This window comes from Balaenoptera musculus, chromosome 10 (genome assembly GCF_009873245.2).
Source record: "Balaenoptera musculus isolate JJ_BM4_2016_0621 chromosome 10, mBalMus1.pri.v3, whole genome shotgun sequence".
Lineage (NCBI taxonomy): Eukaryota > Metazoa > Chordata > Mammalia > Artiodactyla > Balaenopteridae > Balaenoptera > Balaenoptera musculus.
Window position 1 is genome coordinate 63,542,061 of NC_045794.1, and position 21,089 is coordinate 63,563,149.

The following is a 21,089-nucleotide window of genomic DNA, read 5'->3' on the forward strand; positions in this document are numbered from 1 at the left end:
GCTGGAGTAGCAATTCTCATATCAGACAAAATAGACTTTAAAATAAAAACAATTTCAAGAGACAGAGAAGGACACTGCATAATGATCAAGGGATCAATCCAAGAAGATATAACAATTGTAAATATTTAGGCACCCAACATAGGAGCACCTCAATACATAAGGCAAATTCTAACAGCCATAAAAGGGGAAATCGACAGTAACACAATCATAGTAGGGGACTTTAACACCCCACTTTCACCAATGGACAAATCATCCAAAATGAAAATACATAAGAAAACACAAACTTTAAATGATACATTAAATAAGATGGACTTAATTGATATTTATAGGACATTCCATCCAAAAACAACAGAATACACATTCTCCTCAAGTGCTCATGGAACATTCCCCAGGATAGATCATATCTTGGGTCACAGATCAAGCCTTGCTAAATTTAAGAAAATTGAAATCGTATCAAGTATCTTTTTCGCACCCCAGCGCTATGAGACTGGATATCAATTCAAGGAAAAAAAAGTGTAAAAATAAAAACACATGGAGGCTAAACAATATGCTACTAAATAACCAAGAGATCACTGAAGAAGTCAAAGAGGAAATCAAAAAATACCTAGAAACAAATGGCAATGAAAGAAGATGACCCCAAACCTATGGGATGCAGCAAAAGCAGTTCTAAGAGGGAAGTTTATAGTAGTACAATCCTACCTCAAGAAACACGAAACATCTCAGATAAACAACCTAACCTCACACCTAAAACAATTAGAGAAAGAAGAACAAAAAAAAACCCCAAAGTTAGCAGAAGGAAAGAAATCGTAAAGATCAGATCAGAAAAAAATGAAAGAGAAATGAAGGAAACAATAGCAAAGATCAATAAAACTAAAAGCTGGTTCTTTGAGAAGATAAACTAAATTGATAAACCATTAGCCAGACTCATCAAGAAAAAAAGGGAGAAGACTCAAATCAATAGAATTAGAAATGAAAAAGGAGAAGTAACAACTGACACTGTAGAAATACAAAGGATCATGAGAGATTACTACAAGCAACTATATGCCAATAAAATGGACAACCTGGAAGAAATGGACAAATTCTTAGAAAAGCACAACCTTCCGAGACTGAACCAGGAAGAAATAGAAAATATAAAGAGACCAATCACAAGCACTGAAATTGAAACTGTGAATAAAAATCTTCCAACAAACAAAAGCCCTGGACCACATGGCTTCACAGGTGAATTCTATCAAACTTTTAGAGAAGAGCTAACACCTATCCTTCTCAAACTCTTCCAAAATATAGCAGAGGGAGGAACACTCCCAAACTCATTCTACGAGGCCACCATCACCCTGATACCAAAACCAAAGATGTCACCTAAAAGGAAAACTACAGGCCAATATCACTGATGAACATAGATGCAAAAATTCTCAACAAAATACCAGCAAACAGAATTCAACAACACATTAAAAGGATCATACACCATGATCAAGTGGGGTTTATCCTAGGAAGGCAAGGATTCTTCAGTATACACAAATCAATCAATGTGATACATCATATTAACAAACTGATGGATAAAAACCATATGATAATCTCAGTAGATGCAGAAAAAGCTTTCGACAAAATTCAACACCCATTTATGATAAAAACTCTCCAGAAAGTAGGCATAGAGGGAACTTACCTCAACATAATAAAGGCCATAGATGACAAACCCAGAGCCAACATCATTCTCAATGGTGAAAAACTGAAACCATTTCTTCTAAAATCAGGAACAAGACAAGGATGCCCACTCTCACCACTGTTATTCAACTTAGTTTTGGAAATTTTAGCCATAGCAATCAGAGAAGAAAAAGAAATAAAAGGAATCCAAATCGGAAAAGAAGAAGTAAAGCTGTCACTGTTTGCAGATGACATGATACTATACATAAAGAATCCTAAAGACTCTACCAGGAAGCTACCAGAGCTAATCAATGAACTTGGTAAAGTAGCAGGATACAAAATTAATGCACAGAAATCTCGTGCATTCCTATACAGTAATGATGAAAAATCTGAAAGAGAAATTAAGGAAACACTCCCACTTACCATCGCAACAAAAAGAATAAAATACCTAGGAATAAACCTACCTAAGGAGACAAAAGACCTGTATGCAGAAAACTATAAGACGCTGATGAAAGAAATTAAAGACGATACCAACAGATGGAGAGATATACCATGTTCTTGGATTGGAAGAATCAACATTGTGAAATTGACTGTACTACCCAAAGCAATCTACATATTCAGTGCAATCCCTATCAAACTACCACTGGCATTTTTCACAGAACTAGAACAAAAAATTTCACAATTTGTATGGAAACACAAAAGACCCCGAACAGCCAAAGCAATCTTGAGAAAGATAAACGGAGCTGGAAGAATCAGGCTCCCTGACTTCATACTATACTACAAAGCTACAGTAATCAAGACAATATGGTACTGGCACAAAAACAGAAATAAAGATCAATGGAACAGGAGAGAAAGCCCAGAGATAAACCCACGCACATATGATCATTTTATCTTTGACAAAGGAGGCAAGAATATACAATGGAGAAAAAACAGCCTCTTCAATAAGTGGTGCTCAGAAAACTGGACAGCTACATGTAAAAGAACGAAATTCGAGTACTTCGTAACACCATCCACAAAGATAAACTCAAAATGGGTTAATGACCTAAATTTAAGGCCAGACACTATAAAACTTTTAGAGGAAAACACAGGAAGAACACTCTTTGACATAAATCACAGCAAGATCCTTTTTGACCCACCGCCTAGAGAAATGGAAATAAAAACAAAAATAAGCAAATGGGACCTAATGAAACTTAAAAACTTTTGCACAGCCAAGGTAACCGTAAACAAGATGAAAAGACAACCCTCAGAATGGGAGAAAATGTTTGCAAACGAAGCAACTGACAAAGTATTAATCTCCAAAATATACAAGCAGCTCATGCAGCTCAATATCAAAAAACAAACAACCCAATCCAAAAATGGGCAGAAGATCTAAATAGACATTTCTCCAAAGAAGATATACAGATTGCCAACAAACACATGAAAGGATGCTCAACATCACTAATCATTAGAGAAATGCAAATCAAAACTACAATGTGGCATCACCTCACACTGGTCAGAATGGCCATCATCAAAAAATCTACAAACAATAAATGCTGGAGAGGGTGTGGAGAAAAGGGAACCCTCTTGCACTGTTGGTGGGAATGTAGATTGATAACGCCACTATGGAAAACAGTATGGAGGTTCCTTAAAAAGCTAAAAACAGAACTACCATATGACCCAGCAATCCTACTACTGGGCATATACCCTGAGAAAACCATAATTCAAAAAGAGTCATGTACCACAATGTTCATTGCAGCTCCATTTACAATAGCCAGGACATGGAAGCAACCTAAGTGTCCATCAACAGATGAATGGATAAAGAAGATATGGCACATATATACAATGGAATATTACTCAGCCATAAAATGAAATGAAATTGATTTATTTGTAGTGAGGTGGATGGACCTAGAGTCTGTCATACAGAGTGAAGTAAGTCAGAAAGAGAAAAACAAATACTGTGTGCTAACACATAAATATGGAATCTAAAAAATACCCCCCTGGGTTTGAGGGGGAAGGGTAAGCTGGGATGAAGTGAGAGAGTGGCGTTGGCATATACACACTACCAAATGTAAAACAGAAAGCTAGTGGGAAGCAGCTGCATAGGACAGGGAGATCAGCTTGGTGCTTTGTGACCACGAAGAGGGGTGGGATAGGGAGGGTGGGAGGGAGAGGCAAGAGGGAGGGGATATGGGGATATATGTATACATAAAGCTGATTCACTTTGTTATACAGCAGAAGCTAACACAACATGGTAAAGTAATTATACTCCAATAAAGATGCTAAAAATTTTTTTTAAACCAAAAAAACTAAAAAATAAAAATAATTAAAAAAACGATGAATCAGTGAATGGTTTGATTTATAGAACATAAACAAAATTAAATGGTATTGCTTCAAGATACTAATATTGGTTATACAAATAGAAATTATTCATGTCTAAAAATATGAATCAACTTCTGTTGAATTTGTTTAGTATCTTCAATAAAGAAAACACACGCAATGATCAATTTACTTATTTACTCTAGAAAAACTGTGTTTTGGCTTAGGCCATTGTGATAACATTATTTTCATACAATCTAAAAGCCTAAAGGCTCAGTGTGCCCAAACATTTTTTTTTTTTTTTACTCCCAAACATTTTAAAACTTCTGGAAACATTGATTGTATCTAGAATTTAGAAACTTTTGGTTTTATTTTCAGTATACAGTCAGTATTTTTGTAGTTATTTAGCCATCCTCAAATTTAGCAGGAAAAAGAGAGGCAACGTAGGTGTTCCATGCCAATAAAATGTAAGCCACAAACAGAAGGACCCAAGAAATAGTGCGTGACATAAAATAGGCAAGTAGAAGTCCTGGGAGTTGTCCATGAGCTGCAGATATGACTGTTACCTGAGCCAGATGAGAAATGGGGTGTCCAAAGAACAGAATGGATTTCTTTGTATTACTACTACAAAGGCAAAGATATATATATATATATTTTTTAAATTAATTTATTTAATTTGTTTATTTTTGGCTGCACTGTGTCTTCGTGGCTGCGCACGGGCTTTTTCTAGTTGCGGCGAGCGGGGACTGCTCTTGGTTGCAGTGCGTGGGCTTCTCATTCTGGTGGCTACTCTTGTTGTGGAGCACAGGCTCTAGGCGTGCAGGCTTCAGTAGTTGTGGCATGTGGGCTCAATAGTTGTGGCTCGCAGGCTCTAGAGCACAGGCTCAGTAGTTGTGGCGCACGGGCTTAGTCGCTCTGCAGCATGTGGGATCTTCCCAGACCAGGGCTCGAACCCGTGTTCCCCGCTTTGGCAGGCGGATTCTTAACCACTGCACCACCAGGGAAGCCCGACAAATATATATTTTAATACCAAAGGAATACGTGTAAAACAATGAATTATATAGTATAATGGTTCAAATACACAAAAGGCAATATAGTGCTACAGTGTGAACAGTGCAATTCTTTCATCCACATGGGATAAATTGAAATTATATTCAGTTACTTTCTTTGAAGAGCATAGGTGGAAGCTTTGTTTTCCAGGCATCACTGCAAACTGGAATCACCTGGGGACTTTGAACAGTTTTTTGATAACTGCTCTCCACAGGCATTCTGATTTAACTGATGATGGTGTAAATTGGGCATGTATAGATTTAAAGTTCATCAGGCGATTCTAATGTGTAGCACAGTTTGCAAACTGTTGAATTAAAAGTTTGGAAAGCAGGTTTTGTGCAGTGTGGATAATTCTCAGAAAAATTGCTGTAATACCAAAAGCAAAAGACGCTATGATGCTATTTTATACCATTACCACCTGCTATTAATATTAAAGACTGTTACAGTAATCACAGCTACTTTTTTATTCTTGAGTTTATTAGAGTTCTTACTATGTGCAGTGCATTGTACTATGTACGTATTTATGTGCAATTTCATTGGGTCCTCTAAGTAATGATGTATATTATCTGGTTCTCATCTCATTATTTAATTTGAAAAGGTCAGATAAGATGATCTTTATGGGCTCCTCAATTTTGGAAATTCTTTTAAATTATTTATTTCTATCAATCCTAAAATATAATGTCAACAAGTTCCCATAGAAGGGTAAATGGGAGAGGGGAGATGCCGGATCCCTCCAGTGGAGATGAGTGTGGTGAGCATTAGAGAGAAGCTTAGGATGCTGCAGAAGTCTAAGTTGCCTGGGCAGATAACACTAAATTTGATTATTAATAGTATTATAAAGTATTGTTTATGTCTTTTTTTATTTGAATGATCTAAGCATAAAACATCATTTTATCCCTGTGTAGTTAATTCATTCCCTCAACAGTTGTTGATAGCGTGCCTAAGGTACTCTTACTCTCTCTCTCTCTCTGTGTATACATATACAGAGAGAGAGAGAGAAAGAGAAAGAGAGAGCCCAAGTGCCAGCAAGCATGAGAGGCAGGGAGTAGTAGGATTGAGGCTTTTATGAGTTGATTTATTTAATCCTAAATCTAAGAGTCAGTTCTTAGTTCTCATCTTACTAACCAGCTGCGTTAGCTAGAGCTCATGTGCCCCTTGGAGTTAATGTACTTTCTTCAGGTGCTTTTCTGTGTCCCATACTCTCCTGATTTGCCTGACATGTCACTGGTGGCTTGTCTTCCGTTTCCTCTGTTGGTTCCTCCTCTTCTTTCCAGTGAGTCTCCTCAGGCCCACTGTTTGTTCCTCTTCTCTTTTATAGCTGCACGTCCTTGGTGATTTAATCTAGCCCCATGGCTTTAATTACCTTCTGTATGAGGATAACCCTGAAATTTAGATCTCTGTTCCGAAACCTCTCAGTTGAACTCCAGATTGTGTGTCCAAAGGCCTGTACATCCATTTGGGTGTCTAAGAGACTAGATAACAGGTCCAGAAATTAACCCCTTGTATCTGTCTGTGGCTTTTCCCATCTTATGGCTGGAGATGTCATCCACCTGGCTACTGAGGCCAGAAACCTTGGCATCATCTGTGACTCCTGTCTCTTATATGCCGCATCTTCCCATTAGATTCCTTCAAATTATATCCAGAATCTGATCCTTTCGGATCCAGAAGGTGATCCTTTCTCATCACCTCACTGCCACCACCATTGTCTGAAACACTATCATCTTTCACTTGAATTACTTGCACGAGCTACCTGACAGGTTTCCGTACTTCTGTCTTTATATGCCTGGAATCTATTCTCAACAAAGCGAGGGACCAATCATTTTATTTTTATTTTTAATTTAAGTAAAACATACATAGAAGAGTATAAATACTCTAATAGAATTTGAGGTAAAGCAAACATAAAAAGTGTATAAAATACTCCAGTCTTAAGTGTATAGATGATTGATTTTAAATATCTCTACACCCGTGTACTCACCACTCAGATCAAAACAAAGGACACTTCTAGCGTGTCTGTTCCCCTTGTGCTGCTTTCCAGACTGTACCCCTCCAAAGTTTATCACTATTGTAATGTCTGTTTTCATTGTTTAGTCTTGATCTTGAATTTCATAAATTGAGCATCATATAGTATATACTCTTTTGTTAGCTTCTTTTGCTCATCTTTATGTGAGACTTTCTCTGGAGGTCAGTTGCTTAATCTGTAAAGATGAGGGTAGACTGAGATTAGGAGCTAAAATTTGAAAACAAACTGATGTCCAATCCCAACTAACAGAATTTCTGATTCTTATTGTCTGGGGTCAGGCACAGGGAAGTAGTATATTTTAAAAGATCCCAAAGAGAATATAACATGTAGCCTCTGGATCAAATGACTCTCTGTCTTTGTCTCCCTCTGTGTCTATCTCTGTCTCTCTTTTTTTTTTTTTTCTTGGATTCATTTCTTCCAAAAATACAAGGACCAATTGGCCAACACTCCTTTCCTCCCTTCTTCCTCAAGTATGTACTGAGCATCTATCAGACACCAAACACCATGCTAGGCTGCCGAAGGTACACGAGTCAACAAAATTCAGTTCCTGTCTCTCAGAGGCTTAGAGCTTCACTAAAACCATGTCTTCATAAAAAAAAAAAAAACAAACAACCGGAATACATAAATAAATAACACTATGAAAACTCAACAAACATCTCTATTTACCGGCAAACCAAATAGAGGGAGTGAGGAGAGAGAGAGAGAGATCAAGAAATGATTGACTTTGTTAAATAACCTAGTAATTTTGAAATAGTTGTTTAAATTTGGTCAAATAACTGATTGCTTGTAAAAGATTGACTCAAATTTCAACTCAGTTGCTTTCCTTTTCAAAATGATTTGGTATCTAGACAAATTAAAGGGGACTGAAAAGAGTTAAAATTCTTTTTCAGATCTTGAACCCAAGGACGCCATTTGTAAACACATCCTAAAAATTAACTTGAACCCAAGGACGCCATTTGTAAACATATCCTAAAAATTAACTATGTGATTATATAACCGGTATTTTTAATATTTTGTTTTTGTTTTGTGCCAGTTAACTGATGTAATTAAATCCATGCAGAGACTTCGCTTGTGAGGATAATTTTCCACTTTCTGATTAGTCATTGAATATAACGCCCACCCCCACCCCCCAAAAGAAAAGGTACTGTAGATGTGTCAATGCTCTGGTCTTCTTCAGGGCAGTGTTTTTCAAATTGTTGATTACTGTCCATCAATGGATCCTGAAATTCATCTAGTGGATTTTAACCAATATTTAAATACAGATTAAAAAGCATTAATTAATTAATGAAAAGAGAAGACAATGTTATTAGTAGAAAGCATCACAAGCGATTTCATGTAGTAAGTGTAAGTACTGATCTATGAAACTTTTGTTTCCATTATATTTAGGTAACTGTGCATTGGGTTGTTTATTTGTTTATTAAGTACATGAAATTATTCTAATTAAAAATTGACCCAAATTATTAGCTGTTAAAAGTACAGTTTGAATTTTGATAGCTTATTTGGTATATGATTCAAATAATACTGAGAAAAAATAAAACTCACTTCAGTTAGTTGGATAAATTTGATGGCAAAATCACTTTTATCTGTTTGGGATTTCAAAAATGTTTAGAGGTTTTTAGTTCAAAGAACAGTTGAGGTTTGACATGACAAAAAAATTAGGAACTAAAACAGTATTTATAGATATTTAACTGGGAAATGTAAGGGGACAATCTATTATTTTAAAGCAGGAATTATGAGAAACTAATGTCTCAAATTTATTAAAATAAAAATAATCATTAACCAAAGTATATTATTATATAGGTAGAAAGTATTCTCAAATTATTTTAGAGTATGCCTCTGATAAGGAAACTAATCATATAAATGACATTTAACAACATTTCTCACAGCCATTTTCTTTTATTATAACTTACCGCTGGGTAAAAAATATAAGTAGTACCAACAAACATGATTGAATTTATAGATGACTTTGGAGTTAGGTAGGGAGAGGATATTATTTTCTTAAGTTATGTTTGTTATGTTGTTACATTGTTCAAAAATTAATTTTGACCAAAAACAAAAATTGGTGAATAAATAAATAAATTGTAATGAACTATCCTTTAATGGTCATACTGGAGATTTTGTATTCAAGTACTTATTCTGTTGCTGTTACTTACCTGCTATAGTAAGATGGGAAACAGAATTAACTACCTCAAATTGTCGGTGCTCGTAGTGAATGACTGTAAAGGACTATTACAAAAGGTTGAATGCTTCTGATAAATAGATATGAAAGGAATGTAAGGTATATTTTGAGTATTTTTTTCTTTCCTCTACTAGGACCCTTTTAATTTCCTTTTCTAACTTATGCTGCGTGTTGAGAGAGAGTTGTTTGTGTCTAATGCCCAATCTAGACAGCAGTTTATTTTTTATTCTGAACAGCCAAAAAAGCCATTTTACACACTTAATTACAGACACTGTTCATGAATATTTTCTTGGTCTTCCAATGAACTAATCTGTTTATGTATAATAAAAATACATTTTGCAGTAAATTATATATATTTGGGCCAGAAATCTTCTTACTTTCTATAAAATTCATATAATTGGTATAAAATTAATAATACCAGGACTGTTACAGCAAATATTCAAAAATACTCAGCTCAATTCTCTGTCTTAATATTAGGCCACAATAATTATTTGGCATCTTTTATTTTTAATCAATCCGAAAAAAAATTTTTTAAAGAACACATTGGGTAGACACAGTAGTATATTCTGTTTATATTCGTAAAAGTGTCTGTTACACTTTTCTTTTTCTTTCCTTTATGTTATCTTATTTTCTAATAGCAAAGTGAAATGTGAAGGAAGGAATTTGGAGTGGATTCCAGAACCATAGGTTTTTTAGGTATTTAGACGTTGACAAGTAGAAAGAGAAGGTCCACTTGGTCATGTAACATTCAGCGTCTTCAACTCTATCATTCTTTCAGTAAAACTTATTTTGAAATGAATCAATAAAGTAGTTATTTTTTTCTCAAAGCAAATGTGTATACCTTGGCTGCAATCATTTTAAAGCAAAGAACCTCTCATTGGATATTACTACTTTAATTTTGCACAAAATTACATTTAAAAAGGAATGTAAACAGTTGTCCATTTTATAAAGACAGATTCTAGAATATATATTTTTTCTTTTTATTTTCTTTAACAGACATTTTGACCTTCCTGTGAAGCTCAGCTAGAGAGGACATTGGCAAAACTTTGTATGTCCTCCTGCATAGCTTTTGATGAGAATTTAATAAGACAGAAAACAGTACCTTGCCAAGTATTAACTTTAAATCTCTTATTTACTTTAGAATTTCAAGATTTATGGAATACCACAAAACCCAGGGAGGTGACTCACAAAGAGCTGGAACTTTCTAGTTTCCTACATTCTTTTAAAAAGTCTTAGCTATTTAACTTTGCTACATAATGCCATAACTAATACTGAAATCAACCCATGAATTAACATAAATTAGTCTTTTTTTTTTTTTTTGCTTCTCACCCTAAATGGTTAATCACTGGCTATCATGTTGAAACGAACTGTTCAAAAGCAGTGGCATCACTCTTTTAAATTACAAAGGCAATACCTATATTTAAGCAGAGAATTAACAACTGTAGAAGTACAAATGCAGTTTTTAAAATAAAGAATTTCTATGATTTAGGATGAAAATATGCTTCATTTCTTTCATGTATATTAACCCTTTCTCCATCTTATTTATCTTTTGACATACTTACCAAATATTACTGTTCGAATCTCAGTTACCCACATCCTAGTATTCTAACTCACAGAAGCAAGAGTCTCCTCCTATTTGGATGCTTTAGTTGAGACTTGTTTGTGAAGCACAAAATCAGTCTGGTTTTATGTTAAGTAGGTGGGTTGCTAATCTGTAAGAATGCCATTCTTGGTCAGGCCTCTATGAATTGTTTGTAAGTACTAAATCAGACAATGCAATCTTTATATTCATTCTGCAATTAGCCAAAATAATTCTAGTTAAACTCTGGTTAAAGATCTCTAGTATGAAATGAATGTGAAGTATTCATTCTTTCTTTATCTTTCTCTCTGGCTTCATTCTAGCTCATTTATTTATTTAAAAATAACCTTCTAAGTTACTTTTTCACTGCTTTTCATGTTGCAGATTGAAAATGTTGATGTCTGCCTTAGTTTTCTAGCAGCCAGAGGAGTAAATGTTCAAGGTCTATCTGCTGAAGGTAAGAAAAAGCACAGTTGTCACAAATGGCATCCATGTTTGTAAAAGACTTTTTATAACGCTAGAAATGTTAAGTGGGAGTACATAGCCCCTTAATACAAGAAAGGAAATCAGTAAAGTTTCCAAAATAATAGAAACATAAATTCAATGGTTGTTAATGTATGCTTTATGTAGGTATGTTCCAGATTTTGCCAAAATTGTTCTTTACATTACCGAGTATATAGGAGGGGGACATATTAACAAAATATCTTTATGTTATTACCAGTTGGTAGTGTTTTTAGAGTCTTAAGTAGATGGATGGATAGATAGATAATGCTGGATAATAAATACAGTATATGGACATAAATACAGTTAAAATAGTGTAATTAATGCTCAAATATTTTATCAATAACAATTCTATAATTTAATCAAGTTGGTAGTCCAAGTCTAAATATTTGTTAATTTTAAATAAGTCATCAGGAGTTCTTAAATAATTAGCACTAACAGTATTAATAACTGTTCTTTGTAAAGGCCTTAAAATTATTAAATGTTTAAAAGATCATCACTGACATTGAAATATAGGAAAGTGGAAAAAGAAAACTAGATCTGTTATTTTTTTTTCTGTATTTCTTTTTCTTCCACATATATTTTTAGGAAGCCTTTGCAAAATTTTCAATTTAGTACTATAAATAAAAAACAATTGCTAAAGTTATAAAATACCAAGTCCTTTGAGATCTGTATCAGCAACAACCATTTTTAATTAGAATTTTATGATTAAACACTTTTTGACAATTTATGTTGCTTCTTGTTTCTACTACAGTCAGTTTACTCTGAAAAGCCTTTTCCCCCCACAGATAGTAGAAATATTAGACAATTCTAAGCTGTTCAAAGTTTGCTGCCATTGGAAAAAGAGGAATTGTGTGAATTCTGAAATATTATGGACATGTACTAGAATTATTTACGTTTGTCACTTTTTCTTCACTGTTTAAATTTTATTTTAAATTTCTTTAATCCTTTATCTGTATATGTCATCATGATGTTTAATATTAAATTACATATTTAATGGCAAAAAACTTATGTTCAAACCTAACTCACGGTTCTGTTACTTAGAATAAAATTTGATAAAATCCTCCAGGATAATACTTTACTTTCTAAGTGGTTAAAGTTGGTGAGAAATGTTACCATTTATTCGTTTTATGTCTCTTCCATATAACATGACATCTTTTTGTTTTGCTTTGTTTTGTTTTTTCATATTCTTTTTTTTTTTAAATATCTTTATTGGAGTATAACTGCTTTACAATGTTGTGTTAGTTTCTACTGTATAACAAAGTGAATCAGCTATACATATACATATATCCCCATATCCCCTCCCTCTTGCCTCTCCCTCCCACCGTCCCTATCCCACCCCTCTTCGTGGTCACAAAGCACCAAGCTGATCTCCCTGTGCTATGCAGCTGCTTCCCACTAGCTATCTATTTTACATTTGGTAGTGTGTATATGTCCATGCCACTCTCTCACTTCATCCCAGCTTCCCCTTCCCCCTCCCCGTGTCCTCAAGTCCATTCTCTACGTATGTGTCTTTATTCCTGTCCTGCCCTTGGGTTCTTCAGAACCTTTTTTTTTTTTTTTAGATTCCATATATATGTGTTAGCACACGGTATTTGTTTTTCTCTTTCTGACTTACTTCACTCTGCACGACAGATTCTAGGTGCATCCACCTCACTACAAATAAATCAATTTCATTTCTTTTTATGGCTGAGTAATATTCCATTGTATATATGTGCCACATCTTCTTTATCCATTCATCTGTTGATGGACACTTAGGCTGCTTCCATGTCCTGGCTATTGTAAATAGGGCTTCAGTGAACATTGTGGTACATGACTCTTTTTGAATTATGGTTTTCTCAGGGTATATGCCCAGTAGTAGGATTGCTGGGTCATATGGTAGTTCTGTTTTTAGTTTTTTAAGGAACCTCCATACTGTTCTCCATAGTGGCTGTATCAATTTACATTCCCACCAACAGTGCAAGAGGGTTCCCTTTTCTCCACACCCTCTCCAGCATTTATTGTTTGTAGATTTTTTGATGATGGCCGTTGACCGGTGTGAGGTGATACCTCATTGTAGTTTTGATTTGCATTTCTCTAATGATTAGTGAAGTTGAGCATCCTTTCATGTGTTTGTTGGCAATCTGTATATCTTCTTTGGAGAAATGTCTATTTAGATCTTCTGCCCATTTTTGGATTGGGTTGTTTGTTTTTTGATATTGAGCTGCATGAGCTACTTGTATATTTTGGAGATTAATCCTTTGTCCGTTGATTTGTTTGCAAATATTTTCTCCCATTCTGAGGGTTGTCTTTTCGTCTTGTTTATGGTTTCCTTGGCTGTGCAAAAGCTTTTAAGTTTCATTAGGTCCCACTTGTTTATTTTTTGCTTTTATTTCCATTTCTCTAGGAGGTGGGTCAAAAAGGATCTTGCTGTGATTTATGTCGTAGAGTGTTCTGCCTATGTTTTCCTCTAAGAGTTTGATAGTGTCCAGTCTTACATTTAGGTCTTTAATCCATTTTGAGTTTATTTTTGTGTATGGTGTTAGGGAGTATAACATGATATCTTTTATTAACATAAACCTCTTGCTTTTTATTTATCTCCTGAAAATATATGAATGCCCAGAATGATTTTCTAAATTGATTAAACATGCATAGTAATAAAATAAGAAGTTAAAAAAACCTCTTTCAATAAGATCATTCAGGTTTACAGGAGAAAATTAATACTTTCTCACTGTAGCTTTATATTGATCAAGCCAACACTTATATGTTATGACCCCTGTGAGGAAGATTTGAGGGTTATAACAATTCAGCCTCATTTTATATGAATAATTCCACGGCATAGTGTGTGTGGCATTATAAACCATCAGAGAGCAAGAAATCTAAGTAGTTTATTAATGTTTCTAAATTCCAAAAAGGAGACGTAAAACCTTGACCTCAAAGGAGGATATATTTTATTGCCAATAGCAAGTTTCAATTAAAATATGATTATAGGTTGTGTAGTGTTATATCAAGCTTTACTTGTATCTCTTTTTCTAATTTTAAAGTTATAACTGCAGGAGGAAAACGTAGGCTCATGTTGTAGCCTACTTTGTGCATTTAATTTTTTATTCAATATTAGAAAAACTTACACAGGAGCCCCATGTGTTAGAACTCGGAATTCCACTTACATTTATTCAATTATGTTATCTAAAGTCATGAGTCAGGTGATCTTTAATATTTATTAATATGTAACATAAATTAAAAATAAAAGAATTGGATCATTAAAAATGGATACCTCTGATGTAGTCTGCTTTTTGGAGGACATATACATGTATTTTTTAAAATAAATTGGTTGGTGGGTGATTTAGAATTGTGCTAACAGTTATAAGTCTAGTTGCTATTATGAGGTGCACCCGTATTATGAGGTGCATCAGTAGTTATAATGTAGGACAACCAGCATTTAAGTGGCTTTCTTTCTCTAGCTCATAGCCACCACTGTGTTGGTAACAGCTGTGTGTGTTTGTGAGGGAAGCAGAGTGCTAAACCAAATGATTAGCACAAGACTGAGAGCCCATCCATTTCCATGAAGAAACTAACTCTAGAAAAACTGTCTGTTCAGTGTCAGCAAAGAACATCACTTGCGTAAGCTTTGTTCTCTCTACGCTTCATCCCTTCCCTCTCTCTCCCTGAAATTTCCAAGCTATTTGGAAATGCTAGCGTATTTCAGAAAATCAGATTTGCTTAAATCTGTGACTGAGAAAAATCAAGTTGTATTTCTGTCTCCATAGATTGAGCCTAAGAGACTTGCTTCTAGAATTTCATTTGTAAAAAATAATCATTTTCTATAATACTGTTTTTTTATATTTTCCACTTGATACAGAAATAAGAAATGGAAACTTAAAAGCCATTCTAGGACTGTTTTTCAGTTTGTCTCGCTACAAGCAGCAGCAACACCAGCAGCAGCAGTATTACCAGTCGTTGGTGGAGCTTCAGCAGCGGGTCACTCACGCCTGCCCTCAGGCAGAAGCCAGTCAGGCCAAAACCCAGCAAGATATGCAGTCCAGGTAAGGAAGGGAAGCGGGGAATGTGTTTAGAATGAATCTATCTTGATACAACTTGTTTTTAATAAGTTTTTGTTTGCGAGTTTGGAAAACGTATCTATGGAGTTGTATCAAAGTCATGGGATTATTTGATTAACCTTATAAAATTTAAAACCACTTTTCTATTGGTTGGATGACCAACACATCACTTTTTAGGTGAAATATTTGTGTTTGTTTTCTGAAGGTGATTGTGGTTTGTATCAAAATGTGTGAAATGTCTTTCTTGTAAGTAGTGTATCACAGTTCCTTCCTTCTACAAATTATTGTTTAGAATGTGCTTTTTGAGTCCTAGTCTCCAGTTGTGTAGTTTTCTTTGGTGGATGCTTTTGATCGATTAAATCGTTAAATCTGTCAAAAATTTCAGGTCTGTTAAACATCGGAGTTTGAGTGTTTGGGAACATACCATTTTGATGTGAGATTGTCTGTGCATGCATGTGTGTGTATACGTGTGTGTGAGTTTGTATACACACATTGTTTGTCTGACTTGAGTCTGTGGGTGCATGTAGACACAGCCGGTGTGGGGTGCTGACAAACCACTGCAGCTTCCTTTACTCTTTCGTTTCTGCTTTTTTCCAGTTTGGAACTATATCAGTCATGATTCAGCTAGAGAAGCAGAATCAGTAAGAAAGAGTGCAAACAGATTTATTTTAAAGAATTGATTCACATGATCGTGGGGGCTGGCTAGGCAAGTCTGAAATCCTGAGGGCAGCCCAGCAGGAAGGACAAGCTGACACTCTTAGCACGAGCTGAAACCACTATAAACTGGTGGAATTTGGTCTCTCAAGGAGGCCACACTCCCGCTTTTAAGACCTTTCAAGGAGTGAGTCAGGCCTACTATCCTAGTGATAATCTAGGATAATCTCCCTTACTTAAAGTCAACTGCTCTGGACTTTAACCACATCCACAAAATGCTTTTACAGCGACACCAGATTGGTGTTGAGTGGAACTAAATAAACCTAGCTAAGTTGACACATCAAAAAATGATCACAGAACGTAATTAAGTTAACAGGTTTCAGGCAAATTACTCATATGTTTCTGATCAACGTTCGGATTATCAGATCATTAGCTCTATGGCATACATAGCTATGATCATTTTTCTTAAGGAGGGAGAATGTCCAATATGAAACTACTCTTTTATCATCTACTAAAATATACACACTGTATCACACATATGTAAATATTTAACTTTTTCCATCTTAGAAGCCAAGCCTAAAACCTAATAATACAGTTTGCCTTGAGTTTGTTTTTGGCAATTAGTATTGACTCAGAAAGCTAACATAAAATTCCAAGATACATTCACAAACCACTTCCCACTTACTGTCAAATATTCAGCAGCTCAGAAATCCCCTTCTCTTTCATCTGTCAACCATCCCTCACTTCATATTAAGCAATATTTCTGTCTCTGTACAACCATGTAAACTCATTTCCTTTGGCAAATTTTACTCATTAGTGAATTATTAATAAAGAAAAATCACAGTTTCACCAAAAAATATGGAGTGTACTACAAAGGCCATGGAGTGATAAGGGATATTTGTTTTTACTCAGTAATGCAGATGTGCTTCTGTTCTTTAAGCTTGTCTTGGTATTTTGTGATGTCATGTGAAATTGTGCAGGAATCAAAGTGAAAAAAAATTCTCTACAGTATAAGTTCTTTAGATGTCCTTAAGAATAGAGAAGAAGAAAAAATAAAATATATTTTTAAAATTTTTTATTATTAATTTTTTTGGGGGGAGTGGTGGTTGGTAGAAGGAGATCTAGGTTTTGAGAACTGCCAGAAATAATATTTCCTAGAGTTTGGTTTAAGCCATTTGAACAGACAAGAAGCAAGAATAGTAGCTGGAAAAATACAGGAAGTGAAGTGGTGTTGTGCAAAGGATGTTGACTCTGGAAGTGAGATGAGATATCATTTGTCATTGCTTTCCCTCACTCTATTTCTGTATCTGCCATGTGGAGTTTCTTGCCCCACACTTCTCAGTGGTTATGACCCTTTGGGGGAAATTATTTTCTCTTCTTGGTGGATATGCATGGATATTATGAAACTGTATTATATTTTAAAATATAGACCTATATATAATAGGCATGGTCATTTTATACCATCTTGGGGAGAGCTATCTTATTTTTTTCAGTGAAAGGTTATGAAAAGCATTCTTTTCACCAGTGTCCTTTAATTCTGAGATAGACTCTTAAATAATTTTTTCTTTTTTTAATTTTTTTATAATTTATTTATTTATTTATTTATTTTTTATGGCTGTGTTGGGTCTTCGTTTCTGTGCAAGGGCTTTCTCCAGTTGTGGCAAGCGGGGGCCACTCTTCATCATGGTGCACGGGCCTCTCACTATCGCGGCCTCTCTTGTTGCGGAGCACAGGCTCCAGACGCGCAGGCTCAGCAATTGTGGCTCACGGGCCCAGCTGTTCCGCGGCATGTGGGATCTTCCCAGACCAGGGCTCGAACCCGTGTCCCCTGCATTGGCAGGCAGATTCTCAACCACTGCGCTACCAGGGAAGCCCAATTTTTTCTTTTGATAAATTGGATTTAATTACTTTTTGGATTGTTAATTTAATAAATGCAGAGTAGCTACTGTACTAAAGGTAGTGCTTAGTTAAGACCATGATAAAGAGGAGTGCCAAGTCTTCATTTTAACAGAATTTATTCTATGTTTTGGAGAATGTTATATTTCGGAAATTAATACTTATTTCCATTTGTATAGATCCGACATAGTGAAATAGTGTATGAATTATAATCTATGTGAACTTAAATATAACAATGTATCTAAGCATTTTTCACAGCCTATATTGATAGTATACATGGGAAAGGAATAAGTGTCTATACAATAGAACCAAGATAATTAACATGGAAAAGAATCTCAGTGATACATTATCTTCATTTACATGAGATGAGAGTCATAAATCATGATTTATGAAGCCTTTCTGTTGATTCCAAAGCTCTTCCCAAGTGAATAGCTTAAATGACTGGTGGCTATATTATTGTGGATATTTAGCCAGAAAAATGTTCTTGTATTTTTCTCTGTAGACCTAAAATAATTTCAGTGCACATTGTTTCATGAGAGTATTTTTGTTTTGTTCTCTTTGTTTATTTAAAGTAAATTGACATAACTATATTTCCACAATATTTATTTTATACGTTAAGAATTGCTCATTTGTTTTGCTCTTTTGAGAATAACCCCAAATGTTTTCAATCAATTTGAACATCTTTCATTTAAACAGACATTTTGATCTAAAGGTTAACCAGTAAAATATACAAGAGAGAAAATAAAATGTGGACCAAGAGACGTAGAATCTGGATAACAAACTCTCCTCTTCTGGCTTCTCAGCTTCCTCTCCACTCTTGAGTGTGTGTGTGTGTGGGTGTGTGCGCATGTGAGCGAGCATGCGTGCCTGTGTGTGTCCTGTTCAAAGACTGAAGATCTCCTTGTTAAGCGCTCACCTCTAGAATCAGACTGCCTGCACTTGGATCCCAGTTCCACCACTTCCTAATTGTGTGACCTTGGGCAACTTACCTAACCTCTCTATGCTTCAGGTTCTCATCTGCTAAAAGGGTATAAAAAATGGCACCGATTTCATGAAGTCGTTTTGCGGGTTCAGTGGGTCAGTATCTACAAAACTCTTTGAACATACCCGTCAGATGTCACTCTTTTGCTCAAAGCCCTGCCACGGTGTCAAATAGACTAGGCTTGCTCCCCGCTTAGGAAATATGCTGTAGCTGATTCCTTTGCCTGGAATGCTCTTCCTCTGATAGCCACTTGGCTGAATCTCTCACCTCCTTCAAGTCAACCGCTCCAGTGTTGCCTTCTCACTGATGCTGACCTTAACTTCTCTTTTAACACTGCACGCTGCCCATCTGCACTCCACATCATGGTTGCTGTAGTTTTCCTTCTTTTCTGTAGCTCTAATCCCTCTCTAACCTACAACTTATTTATTATATTCATTGTTTATTATTGCCACTTCCTCCCCTCCAGAATGTAAGCACTGTGAGGACAGCAGTGTTTTTACATTGTAACCACTTCTATATTTCAGGGGATTAGCCCAGAACCTTACACACAGTACGTCCTTAATAATGATTCTGAAATGAGTTAAGTAAGAGTGAATGAATCTTTATTATAGCTGCTTCTAATTTTAGGTAGGAAAACTTTCTAACATTCACAGTTGCAATGGTATGTCACTTAAAATGAGAATTGTGTGTATTACAAAACTGCTATAATAAAGATAAAATGTTCTTGATTCTTGGGTGGTCATGATATTGAACTACAGTTAGTTTCAGAATGATATGTAGTGGAACCATCAGACCTTATCCAGATGTGTGGAACTATTTGCTTCCATCCTCGTTGATGCCTGACTGTATACCTCTTTGGTCTTTTACCTATTTATTATAAATATTTTGTTCCCTTTGTTTTCTGGCTGTCATTCATTAATTCACTGCTGTCAGTGTTGCTTGCCTCTGTGGAGTACCATTCCTTTACCAATATGTGGTTTCTGTTTTGCGGGATAAGGAAGCAGATTACCAAGATCATTAGCATTTTGGTACCACAAAAAGTAATAGGTAACATGAATGAAGTGTTTGGGCTATGAAATATCATTGATAGCTTAAAGACTTGCATGTTTATAATTCCTGTCTTCTCTGTCATGTTTGGTTTAGACAACGAAAGAAGGTATCTGATCTAGTATTAAGAAATGATGCCTCTAATTTGCAGCTAGTACAGAGTTTAAAATTTTTAATTAAAGGCTGGTTAAAAAAATGAATGCCATAACTAATCCGACACAAACATATTATCTTTAAAATGTCCAAATTACTAATTTGTTTTGTTAATAAATAATATGAATACAAAAGTCCTTACCTCGTCAACATAAACTAATATTACAAGGGGGAAAATACTGTTGAAAGACCTACATTCTGAATTAACCCTAAAATGGCATGGTTGGTGTAAGTTTAGTGTTGATATGTGAAGGCAGTCTTCTTCCTTGATCACTGATCTGTTTATCATTTGACTTGAATTATCCACTTGCAGTATGTGTATTAAAATAAAGCTGCGACTCATTCTAAATTTCCTCAGTCCTTCAGCAATCTCAAAAATTTGAACATATTTCATATAAAAATGAATTTTTCTCTATATCAGTGATCTTTGGAAGGACTTTACGTAGGTAAAGTTTAAACATTTTGCTATATTAAAGAATGTTAAGTATCCTGTTTGCATTTATTTAATATAAAATATAAAATCAATTTCTTTTATTTTTCTGGCTTTTTATTTTATTTTGAAAAGAGTATATTAAAGGCCCTTTGTCTAACCAACTGGAAAAAATATGAGAACTGTTTTAATATAAAGTACTAAAAATCTTATATAAGAGTTGCGATCATAGTTATTTTCTATAGGCATTAACCAGGAGATGGGGAAAATAGTACTTCTTATTCAAAAAACAAGGTAGACATGAATCCTATAATTTTCAAACTCAGAAAATTTATTTCCATCAGTAAATATGTCATAGACATTCAGGATATTTCTGCTAATCATATTTTTACATATGTGTGTTTTGACAGAATTCTCGTTGACATGAAAAGTAACAGAAAGTTCAATTTCACCAAAACCGTACACAGTGCCTGGCACATGAGTCCAGCCAACACTGAGCAGAAATCATGTCATGAATGTCTAATTTTCCTGAGAATATCTGGTAAAGCATTATAGTGAAAGAAAATTATAAAATGAAAATTCATTTTTCTTATGTACTGGTCTGGTTATACATGAGATGTTAGGGTAA

The 21,089-nt window shown here is 35.0% G+C and overlaps 1 protein-coding gene across 4 annotated transcripts in view; it reads left to right on the forward strand.

Moving 5' to 3' along the window:
* Positions 1 to 21,089, forward strand: part of NAV3 (neuron navigator 3) — an 845,054-nt gene that overhangs the window by 609,976 nt on the left and 213,989 nt on the right. For all 4 annotated transcript variants that reach the window (XM_036866523.1, XM_036866525.1, XM_036866526.1 and 1 more), the window contains exons 5-6: positions 11,146 to 11,218; positions 15,101 to 15,284. In XM_036866523.1, the coding sequence (XP_036722418.1) occupies positions 11,146 to 11,218; positions 15,101 to 15,284 (257 nt within the window). The remainder of the gene's footprint in view (positions 1 to 11,145; positions 11,219 to 15,100; positions 15,285 to 21,089) is intronic.